Source organism: Camelus ferus, chromosome 27, assembly GCF_009834535.1.
Source record: "Camelus ferus isolate YT-003-E chromosome 27, BCGSAC_Cfer_1.0, whole genome shotgun sequence".
NCBI lineage: Eukaryota > Metazoa > Chordata > Mammalia > Artiodactyla > Camelidae > Camelus > Camelus ferus.
In genome coordinates this window covers 6,329,785-6,343,773 of record NC_045722.1, presented here as the reverse complement: position 1 = coordinate 6,343,773, position 13,989 = coordinate 6,329,785, and the positions used below count along the sequence as shown (strand labels likewise).

Genomic DNA, 13,989 nt, shown 5'->3' with positions numbered 1-13,989 from the left:
GTGTAAATAGCCCCCATTGAACTTGTGCAAAAAGGGGGCTGCAGGGAGTCACCCCCAGATCGGCATGGTTGAGGGGCTGGTCATTGAAAGCAGAGCAGGGGCGGGGGGACCTCGGGCTGGCACAGGAGTGGAAGCACAGGACCAGAGCGGTGGGGCCTGGGCTCTGCTTCGGGAACTGCATCGGTCGCCCCCCCGGGCTGTGGGAGGGCCTGCGGCATCTGCCCCCGGAGAGGGGGTCAGGTAGGCTGCCCCCAGCCCTGAAAGGGGCAGACCCGCCTCCCCCAGCCCCGCTCCTGGCTCCTGCCTTCTGGCGTCTATTGTGCTGGAGATTCTTTGGGGGCTGAATAGAATTTTACCACAAATCATCCCTGTTTTGGTGCATCTCACTGCCCTCACCCCTCCGGCTCTCACTCACTTTCAGCTTTCTTGGTGAGGCCTGCCCTCACCACCTAAGTCACGGTCACCCTTCATGCCCCACTCCCCCCACAGTCCCCACCACCATCCACTGTCCGAGTTTGTTACGTTTATTGTTTGACTCTCACCCACTGGAAAGCCAGCTGCCAAGAGCCTTTGCCTGTTTTGATCACAGGGCCTACCTAGCACGGGGGTGTCTGGCATTCATTCATTTGACTTCCAGACCTTCCGCTGCCTGGTTTCTGAGTCCTGCCACCAGCCTGGGCCCTCCCTGGCTGCTCCCCGAGGCCAGCTTCTGACCACTGGTGTCTTCGGGCACCTGCCTGCAGCTCCTCGCCCTGGGTCCACACTTGGCACCGACTGCTTCCCAAAGACCCAACCTGGGTCTGCCCAGGATACTTTTCTAACCCAACAAGAAAATAAAAAGCAACCTCTTAGCATTTGAAGCCAGCAACATCAAATGACTTTTCCCTCCCATGGAGGCAGGTCAAGATTGGAGTCTCGGGTTTATAGGGAAAGCCTGCTGCTTGAAGAATCGAATGGTCTGTTTTTTCATCCCCTTCTCCCTGTGGGACCTTCCCCTGGGGGTAGAAGGCTGGGTCTCTGGGGGGCGCAGCTGGGCTGCCGGGTAGCACCTGCTGGGAGAGCAGGCGCCCTGCCCTTCCGTTGACGGTTCCAGTCTCCCTGCTGCCTGGCGCCAGCCCCGGCAACCGGCCTTCACAGCTGAGCTTTTTACTTGTCACCGCAGAAGGGTCTCGCCTCAGATTTCAGATGACAGTGAAATGGCATCAGTTTAGGGGCCGCAGACAGTCGGACCAGGTTTTAGAGAGGGTGTGGAATCGGAGCTGGGTCTCCTCTGGGTCCCGGTGATGGCAGTGCCTGCGGCCAGGGGGAAGGAGGTAATTAACAGGAGGGCAGGAGGCGAGCGGGAAGTGCTGAGGCAGCTGGAGGCTGGGAGAGAGCTGGGGGGAGAGGTGTGAAAGATTAAAACAGGGCCAAGCGGAAGGGGGGTGGGAATGTCACATTGGGAAAAAAGGAGGGGGAGAAGGTGAGACACTCGCGGGATGGATCAGGAGGAGAGGAGGCCAGCTGAGTCACGGGGCCAAAGGTAGCTTAAAATTCAGAGTCTTTCATGCACCAAAGCCATACACAGCTGACAGCACGTGCGGGCAGAGCATCTAGGCTTCTCTGGGCCTCAGCCAGGTGGGCACGGCTGTGCCTCTGAGCTCCCCTGCCCTGGTCCTTCTTTCCTGGCCTCCGGGACAGACACGCCCAGCCCTCCTGCCAGGGTCCCTCTCATGGCCTTGCCTTCCCTGGCGCTGGCTTCTCGCCTGTATCCCAGAGTTCCTGTGCATCCCTCTGACCAAACCACAGCCCCCCTCGCCAGGCCCCCTCGAGACCCCTCTGTGCAGAGTTTAGTGTTGTCAGGTTTAGCAAATGAGAATACAGGACACCCAGTTAAATCTGAATTTCAGATAAACAATGAATAATTTTTTTAAAGTAAGTCTATCCTATGCAATGTCTGGGACATACTTATACTAGGAAATTGTTCATTGTTTACCTGAGATTTAACTGGATGGCCCGTATTTTCTCTGGCCACCCTGCTGAGCTATGTGTGGTGTAGCCTGTTGCTGGCGGGCGGCCCTCGTGGACCTGCAGGAAGGTGGAGAGAGGTGGTTCTGCAACGGACGTTGAAACCCATCTGCGGCGGGCGAGGCAGGCCTTCACCAGTGGCCTGCACGGTCTGGCCCCCACCCACCTTTGCCCCCTGTCTCCGGCTTGTCTCTCAGTGAGAGCCCTCTCCCGCCTGGCTGCTCTCCTCACCCCTCACCCCACGCTCTTGGCCATGTGGGGGTCACCCTCCCCTTGTCTAAAATGCCTCCGTCCACCTCCCTATCACCTGCTGAAATGCCCCTGCCCCTCTTCCTGCGATGAGTTTCCGAGGCTGGGGATTGAACCCCCAGTCTTTTCACGCCCCCCCCCCCCCGACTGAGGACAGCCACTGTTATTCCCAGAGATTTTGGAAAAACATGCAGAAAGACTTGAATAAGCCAAATTTCCTGCCAGGTTTCTGAGCCATGAGCTTTGTCCCACCTTCCAACAGCTGGGGCCTCCTTCAAGTGTCCCCTGGATGGATGGTGAGGAAGAAATCTCCCCCTTGAAGCACTCACGTTATTCCTTCGGGGAGAAGAGAGCACATCAAAGCAGAGCTCCCCCTGCCAGAGACACTCTTGGGATCTTCCGGGATGGGTACTGACCCCTTTGGAGCAGGCTGCAGCCGACTGCTTCCTCTGGACAGGAGGTGGTGGCCAAGTGTTTGGGGCATAAAATAATTTATCATCACCACCATCACGGTCATCACTGCCATCACCATCATCATCATCATCATCATCACCACCATCACCATCATCACCACCATCGCCATCAGCTACATGGTGCTTTACAGGTCAGGTACGTTTTCTCATTTAACTTTAAATAATCCTAGGGGTTAAGGAGTTTTACAAGTGAGGATGCAGTCTGGGGAGGCTGAGGACCCCGCCAGAAGTGAGGACTCCCCAGCTAGCGCTGTCTCTGACACCCAGTTCTTCCTCATCAAGGCAGGCAGGCAGGCAGGTCCAGCTCATAAATGACCTGCCAAGGCAGTGAGGTTTGATCGTAGAATCCCCATGCCTCCTCAGAGGCACCCCCTTGTCCCTGGGATCTTGTGTTCCTGAAGGGAGTGGATCAGATCCTTAAGAGACACACCCATCTCTGAGATCCTCTGCCTCCTCTCCACTTCCAAACCTACGCAGGAAAGATTCCATCCTCTGTGGCCTCGAGTCTGTCTATGAACATTCATGATCATCCAGTGAAAGGTTTCCCAAAAGACAGTCCTTAGAACACCAGTCCCTCCTTATGCTCTGTGACAAAAGGGTGCCATGGGCTGATGAGTTTGGGAAACAGCAATAGTGTAATTAATCCCTTTTGGAGCATGACGGTGCTTGATAACATATTCATGGCACATAAGTGTCCCACAGAGAAAAATATCCACTTAACTTTGATCCAAATTTTCCAAAACTTACCCAACCATGGAAACTTTATTGAGTAACAGCCATTAACATTCTGTGGAACTAGCATTCCTTATAACATACTTTGAGGAAAAGGGATCTAGTCCTAATCTTTCCTTATATAGCTGGAAAAACAGAAAATCTATGTATTAATTCATTGAGCATTTATTAGAGGTGGACTGAGGGTCTCCTAAACACAGAGCCCATGCTGGGTTCCGAGACTACACAGAAGTAGAATAACAAGTTTAGTAATAATAATAATAATTCATGCAGCACATATACATAACCAGGCTCTCTGCCGACCTTTGTGATCTTCCGTCTTTACAACAAGCCTCTGGGATGTGGGTTTCGCACCCATTTTAAGGATGAGGAGACTGAGGCACGGAGATGCTGGGAGCTGCCTGGGTCAGCCAGCAAACCGAGCTCTATCTCTGAATGAGATGTCTCTGCTCTTTGTGATTCTACCCAGGGGCCCCTTGAAGAAGGCTGTGTTTCATCAGGAAGCACAGAGCTGGGGAGCAGTGATGCTGGGGGCTGTTAGAGCAGGGCTGTGGCAGGACCTCACCTCCTCTCAGTGCCTCCTCCCTCACTTTTGTCCCCGCAGGTCTACCTGGCTGAAGCCGTGCTGTGGGAAGAGAGCAGCCGTGTGGCAGGTATTTTTGCTCAGTGCGAGTGTCAACAGTTTCCTGGTAGCCTGTGTAATATTGGTGGTGATTCTCCTGACTCTGGAACTTCTAATAGATATAAAGCTTCTCCAGTGTGAGTAGCAAGAGAGATATATATGCAAATACGTATGGTGTCAATATTCCATGTGCATCCGTCAGGGGTCCCCAACCAGCAGCGCGATCTGCCCCCAGCCCCCGCGCCACTGCCCACCGCCGGCCCCACGGCTCAGGGCGGGTGAGCACCGGGAGGGAAGCACCCAGCAGCTTCTCTCTCTGTCACCCCCAGCACCGGTTTGCCCCTCTGCGCCCAATGTGGCCTCTTCCTCCCCCGCCCCAGCATTCCATGATCAGAAACTGATGAGATCAAACACGTTGGGGACCCCTGTACGCACTTTTTTTTTCATTGTTCCCATTTGGAATATTCCAGGTTGGGATTTTCTGTAGCTTAATGAGTTCCCATGTGTGGAGGCGTAACTTGTAGTAACTAGTAATGACAGCAGCCACAGTGACAATACGATTGCTTGTACTTTTATTCAGCTGTAAGTTGGCAGTGTTGCTTATTTATAACGTCATCGTTTTGAAAGTGCATCTCCATACGTTTGACCCTAGTAGCAACCCTGTGAGATGGGCAAGACTGCTATTATCCCATTTTACAGACAAAGGAATTAAGATCTGGAGCAGTTAGGCTTTCCCTGGGTAAGAGGCGTTGGAGCTGGGTCTTTCAAGCCATCAGGCCAGTTCTCTTTCCCATCCTCGTCCTCATGGTGTTCATGTTCGTGATGCACATGGCAGATGATGGCTTGTTCGCTTCCTCTGCTGTCCTTCTGGGTGTCCCTTAGCAACACGGCTGTCAGAGTGTCCCTGCTTCCTGCCCCCACCCTTGTAGACCTCTGGTGCACCAGGAGGGAGGGCCAAGGGTCTTGACTTGACTTTGGATGAGTGAGTGGTTGTTGGTAGAGCTCCTGGCTTCCCAGAGTTCCCCTATTCAGAAGGTGGCTCATGTAATTGCAAATAAACAAAGAAACAAAATTATTGGCCACCGAGAAATTTCCTTTCCTGCCATTGGCAAAATCCAGGACTATAGATCCAGCCAAGCCCAGACCCGCTCAGTCAATTTGAACTTGTTGTCTCAAGTGCCCCCAGTTGCTTTACTGGAGCCTCTGTATTCAGGGTCCACTGAAGCTCCTTCCATGCTCTCTGAGAGAGGATGGCGGGGAGCACGGAATTGCTCCTGTCTGATAAGCCTCATTGGCTTTTGTACAGCTGGTGGCCCCTTGATTCCAATCAAAGTATCTTCCAGCAGAAAGTGACCGGCACTGGTTTTATACTCAGCCTGTCTTCAATTAAACCATGTTGAATACTTTCCCTCCCACTCATCCATACGTCTGCTTTTTATGAGGTCTGTCCATAACGGAGTCTTTCTTTCCCTGTTGTGGGTTATACACGGGGCCCTGGGCCGCGCAGGCTGTGACAAGGCATTGAATAGAACTGAGAACCCGGCCGACACTGGAATTTTGCTTAAAATTAAGTATCCAGGAGATTGATTTTGGTGGGAGATCCTATAGCAGCTCATAAAAGGCGTCTTAAATTCCATAAAACGCACAATCAGAGATTTATTGCTCTTCTAAAGCAAACCGTAAAAAAAGGCATAGGAATTCATTTGAGAAATAATGGGGAGAGATTTTATGTTTCCAGAATCATCAGGAGGTCTTTTCAGAGTCACACAGGCATCAGCCTCCCGGTTCCCACTAGGATCTGTGTGACCAGGAGGGGAAGAATCCATGGCATTGTCAGGGCTTGCCCTCTGAGGCGTGTACTGGCCCAAAGCCAGGGACCCCGGAGTCCCCCACCTGGAACCTGGCGCTGCAACCTCCTTCCCCTGGACGTGCTCTGGGACCTTGTTTTTACCCACCCCAGGGGTTGCCGGTCTCAGAGCTTTGGGGACGCTGTGGCTTCCTCTCCTTGGGCCAGCCCACCGCACTGATGGCTCTTGCCGTTTACCTTGGCCCCCAGGGATCTGAGCTGCGTGCTGAGCAGGCCTGGCCAGAGCACAGTAGGGAAGCAGGGCCACTGTGTTCTCAGCAGCATTTCTGCACCTTGTTTTGGCCCTGCCCCACTGCCCAGGGATCTCCTACTAGTATCTCTGTTAGGCCGGCCCTCTGGGGGGGCATCCCCTCCCACCCAGTATCCATCAGAGCCCACCTGACCCTTATCTGGGCCCCAGCATCCTACTTTTGGCCTCATTCCTTGATAAACTGTGCCCTGCTACAGCTCAGAGCCTGGTCGTGACTCCTGCATTGTAAAAAGGCCTTCCAGAGGTGGTGCCTTAACTCCAAGGATCGCCTGGTGGAAGGTGGGGTGGGAGCTTTCAGTAGCTGATGGCTCTCCCCGCTCCCACTGGAATCTGGAAGGCCAGGGGAACAAGCTGGGAGCGGAGCAGACCCCAGCTGCTGGCTCTGCCGCTTTTGGGAGGCCGACATCCCCTGCCCCACCCCTGGCTCCCTCTTCCAGCCTTCTCCCCAAAACACCCCGCTGACACCGCCTTCTCAGCCACTCAGAGTTCTCAGAATGAAAAGTCAAAGTAAGCTTGCCTCAAGACCCACACACAGTGCACGGTGCTTTGGGGGTGAATGGTGGTGGGGATTTCTGAAAGCTTGTCTAGACCTGACCAACGCTGCTGACCAGGTCTGAGAGTCCCGGATGTCTTCTTAAGCCCCCTCTGGACGGCTCCTTTCTGGGCACAAAGCACACCTCGGCCGGTGGGACTGAGCTGGAGCTCTGAGAGGTGGCCCTGGGGAGACGTAGGCAGCTCCTTGACAGAGAGATGAAAAGCATCAAGGGCCACCAGCCGCCACCGCCTCCATCGCGGATGCCCTTAGAGCTGCCCTGACGTCCCCTGGCCTGACTGCATCCAGGTGGAAACGCTCACGGCCCGGGCTCCCGGCAGCCTGCCTCCGGCTGTGAAGCCCCCTCTACCAAGGCACCTAATTCCTAGTCCCTAAAATTGGGCCCTATTATTGTGCTTGCAGTTTCCAGTGCGTTCCAGTTTGCCGACGTGATACACTGGATCAGTCTGGTCATTCTCTCCGTGTTCTTCTCAGAGGTAGGTGGAGACTTGGGCCCTGTGACCTCCTGTCCCAGGGACACCAAGCTTTGCTCTATAAACATTTATCAGCGTCAGGCCATCTGCCAGCCCCCGAGGTTGCAGAGAAGGAGGCACAGTGCAGGGAGCTGAGTTCTGTGCTGGGAGAGGCACAGGGAGGCTGGCCCCTTGAGTGGAGTCCCAGAGGATGACCAGGTGTTGTCCAGGAGAAGGGTGGACGGTGACATCTGTGAAGGTGAGACTGAGTGACGTAGCTGAAGAAGAGCAAATGGTTTGTGTGCCAGTAGCAGCAGGCAGACGCCGGGCTGAAGCCCAGAGAGGCTGGAGGTGGGGAGGCCGATTAGGACGCTGTGGCCGTGGTCCTGGGTGCCCAGGTCACCTGCCCCTCGGGGCCAAGGCATGCGGAGGGCAAAGACGGAGTCATAGGGCTATGCAGTGGACTTGGCCTGGTGCTTTGGGGGTACAAGGCCTGGCTAGGCTGAGCTGTGCCCCTTCTGTGTGAGCAAAGGGACACTTGCCTGGGATCAGGGAGCGTGGATGCTCTTCACCGTTGTTGGAGTCGGCTGATGAAACCCAAGTCCTAACCTATGTGGGAGGTAAGAGTGGAAGAGCCCCTGGAAGCTCGTGGGCACTGGGTTTGGGTGGGAGCTGACAGCCCAGAGTGGGACTGAAGTGTGTGGGAACCAGATCTCAGCACATCCCTCCACCTTGACATGGGACACGGGGGCAAGTGACACTTCCTCTCAGCAGCTCCCAGCTGTCATGGTGATGCCCTGGCCCACGTTTCAGGGGCATTGGCTTGGGGCTACTGCCAGCAGGTCTCTGGGGGAAGCTGAGAAGACTGGGTTTTATCCTGTGGGCCGCGGCGGGTCTTCGAGGGACTGGGGAGTTTTAGGTGGAAATCTGGTCCTTCCGAACAGAAGGCTGGTCCAAGTCAGCTGCCACTGGCCCTCTCCCTCCGAGGGCCCCCACCCCCACAGGTCCAAATTAGCTGGTGCAGAGCCCAGAGGGGCCTCTCGGTGTGGTCAGCAAGCCTGGGAGAAAGTCAGAACCGAGTGAGGCCCAGAGACTGCTGGGAGGCGCACACGCAGGCACACGCGGCTCACACCAGTACAGGTGATGCCTTCCTGGAGGCAGAGGGGCTCTGAGTCCCAGGGCACGCGGGGCCCTGAGGGGAGGGAGGATGCTGTGGGAGGGCAGTGTTGTGGGTGGAGGCACCAGGTAGAGAATATTTGTGATGTGATCAGGGAGTCAGGAGCCCCGGGGCTCTCCTGTGGGCAGCTCCGACCCCATCTCCTGCCATGCGCTTTCTCTCTCTCAGAGTCAAGGGAGGCCTGGGCCTCAGGCCTTGAGTCCAGAATCCTGAGTCTGGGTGTGGCCTGTGGTGGGGCTCGGCAGCAGGCATTCCAAGCACGGAACATTCTCTTCCCAGGCCTCAGCTCCTACAGCCCACAGAGTTGGCAGGCAAGCCTGGGCCTGAGGCTCAGACTGTGGGGGTGCAGATCCCAACGCTGCCCACCCGGGGAAGTGCCCCGTCCAGCTCGCTGAGGTCATGGCCCTGGAGCAGCCTCAGCCCCCCAGACAGTGCCTGCTGCCCCTTGGAGGAGGGCCCTGGCCTCCCTGGCCCCCTCATCTCTGCTCCCTGGGATTCCTTCCCACACACACACATGGTCCGTGGCCAGATGTCTCCTTGATGCAAACCTTGGAAAATGTGCCATGTGTCTCTGACTGCCAACAAAAATGTTTGATCAGTTGCTGCGGTTCTTCCATCTACCCCTCTGCTTTGGTTTTATTGGCTTTGCAGAATTTATTACCCAGCGTTAATTTGGCATTCCCTTCCTGTCACTGCCGGAGACAAGCCACCTGAAACAGACAAGCCCCTGTGCAGAGGAATCGGGGCCTCAGACCCCCACCCCTGCCCACCCAACCCCCCGCCGAGGCCCCCACGGGAGGGGCTGGGCTTCCCACAGGCTCAGTGGGGAGACCTGGGGGCTGCGGGACCTTGCCGAAGAGGGGAAGAGGGCGAGGGTGGGGTGGAGCTGCAAGGTGGGAGGAACAGAGGGGTAACAGCAATAACGGGGGGGGGGGTGCATGGTAGGGGAGTAACAGAGAGGAAACAGGAGCAACTGAAGGATAACAGGGGAGACCTCTGCCCCCAGCACTCCCCGCCCAGAGGAGCAGAGGGGCTGGTACGCAGTGAGCTCTCAGAATGAGGCGGCCAGCTAGCGAGCCTGGGTTTCCATGTCTCACGGAGCTCCCAGGAGAACCAAGAACAGTCCCTTAGGGCCCCTCCTCAACCCCGCTCCAGGGTTGGAAATGTGTGAGGGTTTTTTTGAGCTGCTCGCAGTGACCCGGCATCGCTAATGAAAAGGGCCGGGGGAGCCAAATGTCCCTCAGCAGTGGAGCAGGCCTGCATGTCTGCCTGCTGAAAATGCAGCCGTGTCCCTTTAAAACTGCCTGGATGAGGACAGCAGCCTGAGGTCAGGAGGCCAGTTCCCACCAAAACTGGGTCCTTATCTGGTCCTTCCCGCTGCATCTCCCTGTGGCCCTGGTGCTGGTGGGTGGGGAGCCAACCAAGAATCTGGGGGAACTGATTCCAGAATCTGCCAGGAACTGAGAAAGGAAAAGGCTGAGCCTGCACTCCCTCTGACCACAGCCCCAGCATGACCGGCACCCCCTCCTCACCTAGAGAGAAGCTAATGCCACCCCTTCGGGGCTGGCCCTTCCTTCTCTGGGAAATACTCTGGGATGTGGCTGCAGGCCGAGGGCGGGGGGCACTCCGAACCTGCTTGGGCTTAACGAGCAGGTGTGTGTCACTGGCAAACTCCAGGAAGGTCGCACCCGAAGATCCTGAGTGCTCTGCAGCCTTTCGCCTTGTCCTGAGCAGCATTCCACCCCTGGTCTCAACTGAGCTTTAGGACAGCTCCAAATTGGGCGGGACATTTCGTGAGTTAGGAAACTGAGGCCTGGGAGGAGTGGAAACCTTCAGGAATACAGGAGGGACAGACAGAGGCCTCCGGGTGGGTGTGCCGTGTGCTGGACCACACTTAAGCATCTCAGAGCTCTGAGGGCTGCTCCAGGTAAGACGCCCCAGAGGACAGAGCAAGGCCCGAAGAAGAGAAGCAGGGGGCTGGTCTGGGCTCAGTTTGAGGACATCTGTTCAAACAGGCCCAGCTTTTCAGGCAGATGCTTCTCAAAGTGGTGAGAGTAGGTGCCCTGCAGTCACGCTGTGTGGGCTGCCCTGCGGGGGCCTGAGGTGCAAGCGGGCGCCCGCGAGGCCCCCTGGGCCCTTTTGCGCTAGGTCAGGCCAGGCCGTCCTGCTGCCAGGGGGCCCTGCAGCGCTGAGACTGGGCAGACCCTTTGGAATCCAGGAGGGGATTGTGCAAACAGTATTTCCAAAATGCCGCCCCGCCCTTGGCTGAGATCAGGCCCATCAGCCGCTTGTAACCGGGAGGCCAGCTGCTTCTCTTCCTGAGACTGCATGAGGCTTTGGGGCCTGGCCAGGCGGGGCCACCCTGCAGCAGGGCCTGGTGCAGGCCATGTGGTGTCAGCCCCATCCCCTAACTGGGCTGGTGATGCAGAGAGGCCCAGTCCTTCTCCTGGAAGAGGAGAAAGCTGACCCATGGCTGGACTTCCAGATAGGGGCCTCAAGGCAGTGGCAGCAGCTGCTTCCTCCTCTTCCTCCTCTGATTTATTATTATGATGATGATGCTTTTGAGGTGAAATTTACACAGCAGAACTCTCTTAAAGTCTACTTTCAGTGGCATTGAGTGCACACACTGATGTGCAACCATCTTCCTAGTTCCGAAGCGTGTTCATCACGCCCAGAGGAGGCCCTGTCCCCACCCCCCTTACCCCAGCCACTGCCAACCACTAGTCTGCTTTCTGTTTCTATGAGCTTAACTATTCTGGATATTTCGTATAAGTGGAGTCATACGATACATGACCTTTTGTGCCTGACTCTTTCATGCAACATGTTTTCAGTGCTTCATTCCTCTTTATGTCTGAATACTATTCCGTTGTGTGACTAGACCACATTTTGTGTAGCCACCCATCCGTGGCTGAAGGTTGCACTTAGCAGATACTGCATTTGTTTTACAAATTGAAAATTCGTGGCAACCTCGCATCAAGCAAGTCTATCGATGCTGTTTCTCCAACAGCATCTGCTCACTTGGTGTCTTGGTCACATTTTGGCAATTCTTGCACAATTTCAAACTTTTTCACTGTTATTACATTTGTCATGGTGATCTGTGAGCAGTGATCTTTGGTGTAATTGTTTTGGGGCACCATGAACCACACCCATGTAAGACGGCAAATTTAATCCATTAATGGTGTGTGTGTTCCGACTGCACCACCGACTGGCCATTCCCCATTCTCTCTCTGTCTCCTTGGCCCCCCTATTCCTTGAGACATAATATTGAAATTAGGCCAGCTAATAACCCTACAATGGCATCTAAGTATTCAAATGAAAGGAAGAGTCACAAGTCTCTCACTTTAAATCAAGAGCTAGAAATGCTTAAGCTTAGCCGAGGAAGGCATGTCAGAAGCGGAGAGGCTGAAAGCTAGTCCTCCTGCACCAAACAGCCAAGTTGTGACTGCAAAGGAAAACTTCTTGAAGGAAATTAAAAGCGCTACTCTGGTGAACACATGAATAATAAGAAAGCAAAACAGCCTTACTGCTGACATGGAGAAAGTTGCAGTGGTCTGGAGAGAAGATCAAACCGGCCACAGCGTCCCCTTAAGCCAAAGCCTAACCCAGAGCAAGGCCCTAAACTCTCTTCAATTATTCTGTGAAGGCTGAGAGAGGTGAGGAGGCTGCAGAAGAAAAGCTGGAAGCCAGCAGAGGTCTGTGAGGTTTTAAGGAAGGAAGCCGTCTCACCAACACGAGAGTGAAGGTGAAGCAGCAAGTGCTGACGTAGAAGCTGCGGCAAGTTGTCCGGGAGACCCAGCTCAGATCGTGAGTGGAGGTGCTGCGCTAAGCAGCAGACTTCCCACGTGGGTGAAAGAGCCTTCTCCTGGAAGATGTCACCGAGGACTTCCATAGCCAGAGAGAAGTCAGTGCCTGGCTTCAAAAGTTTCCAAGGATAGGCTGACTCTCTTGTTAAGGGCTAAAGCAGCTGGTGACTTTAAGCTGAAGCCAGTGCTCATTTATCATTGTGAAAATCCTGGGGCCTTGAAGAATTATGCTAAATCTAGTCTGCCTGTGCTCTAGAAATGGAACAACGAGGTCTGGATGACAGCGCGTCTGTTTACAACATGGCTTACTGAATGCTTTAAGCCCAGTGTTGAGGCCTATTGCTCAGAAAAACAGATTTCTTTCCAAATATGACTGCTCGTTGACGATACGCTTGGTCACCCAAGACCTCTGGTGGAGACGTACAGCAGGATTTGGATTGTTCTCATGTCTGCTGGCACATCCTTTCTGCAGCCCATGGATCAAGGAGTCATGTTAACTTCCCAGTCTTATTCTTAAGAAATGGATTTCATAAGGCTTGAGCTGCCATGGGTAGCGATTCCACTGAAGGATCTGGGCAAAGTCAATTGAAAACCTTCTGGAAGGATTCACTATTCAGGGTGCCGTTAAGAACAGTCGTGATTCAATGCAAGAGGTCAAAATATCAATATTAATGGGAGTCTGGAAGAAGTTGATGCCATCCCTCATGGATGACTTTGAGGGGTTCAAGACTTTAGTGGCAGAGTATATTTCGGTAATATGTATATATTTATATACCATAAAGATGTGTTGATGAGAGAACCAGGAAGGGAGCTGAAATCTCCTGCTGCAGCCAGTGGAAGAGCTCAGAGAGGAGGCAAGCTCCCTGCCAGCTTCCAGGTGGGTGGTGGGGATGGGGAACCTTGGGCAGCGGTCACAGAGAGGATGAGGGACAGAGCGTGAGCAACAATGGCCTGTCTGCTTGTGGTCGATGGCAGAGGGGACGATGAGAGATGTCCTGGGAGCCAGGCCAGGCCCGACCACGAAGCCCCTCCCTGTCTTGCTCAAGAGCAGGGGTCTTGCTTTGAAGGCAGTGGTGAGGGGGGCTCTAAGCTGGGGGGGTGGTGATGAACTTGACCTTTTAGAGAAATGGCCCTGGTACCTGGTGAGGAGCAGGGGTGGGAGGTGGGGGAAGACTGGAATTCGGAGACTATTTAGGAGGTGTGGTTCAGCTGTGAGGCGGGGAAGGTTTGAACCAGGGCAGTGGAAATGGGACGGAGAAAAGGACAAGCTGGAGAGAGTTTAAGAAGCTCAGCTTTGCAGGACCTGGGGCCTGGTCGTCCTGGGGGGAGTGTGGGAGGGAGAGGGAAGGCGAGCACACCTCTGAGGGTCTGGCTTTCTGCCCGAGGGGGCGGGGGTGCCATTCGCTAAGCTGGCCCTGCTGCAGGGGGAGGTCTCAGCTGGAGGCCTGGACTGAGGGGGCTTCAGCGTGCCAGGTGGGAGTTGAAGCCATCTGGGGGTGGGGGCGAGCGAGAGGAGAAGAAATGGAGCCCCCAGAAACAATTATGGGATGGATGGAGGCAAAGAACCCCACAAAGCTGACTGAGAAGGTGCAACCAGGGAGGTGGAGGGGGGACCCAGGTTGTGCAGTACCCCAGAAACCAAAGAAGAAGCCCTTTTAGAGCAAGGAGGCCGTCAGCGCAGCATGTGCGGCTTAGGGGTCATTGGTCCCCACGGTGTGGCTGGCTTTCCTGGAGTGGTGGGGCTGGCGCCAGACTGCGACGCATTAAGTGGAGACACCTCTTCAGAAACCTTTGCTGGGAGAAG

The 13,989-nt window shown here is 55.0% G+C and overlaps 1 protein-coding gene across 3 annotated transcripts in view; it reads left to right on the top strand.

The window, feature by feature from the left end:
* Positions 1–13,989, top strand: part of TMEM266 (transmembrane protein 266) — a 102,303-nt gene that overhangs the window by 51,954 nt on the left and 36,360 nt on the right. The window contains exons 2-4 of one of the 3 annotated variants that reach the window (XM_032468832.1): positions 2,519–2,860; positions 4,066–4,220; positions 7,156–7,229. In XM_032468832.1, coding sequence (XP_032324723.1) covers positions 2,847–2,860; positions 4,066–4,220; positions 7,156–7,229 — 243 coding nt within the window. In that variant the 5' untranslated portion in view covers positions 2,519–2,846. Of the gene's footprint in view, positions 1–2,518; positions 2,866–4,065; positions 4,221–7,155; positions 7,230–13,989 lie in introns of those variants that run through there. The other 2 variants (XM_032468833.1, XM_032468831.1) reach the window with 2 other exon arrangements.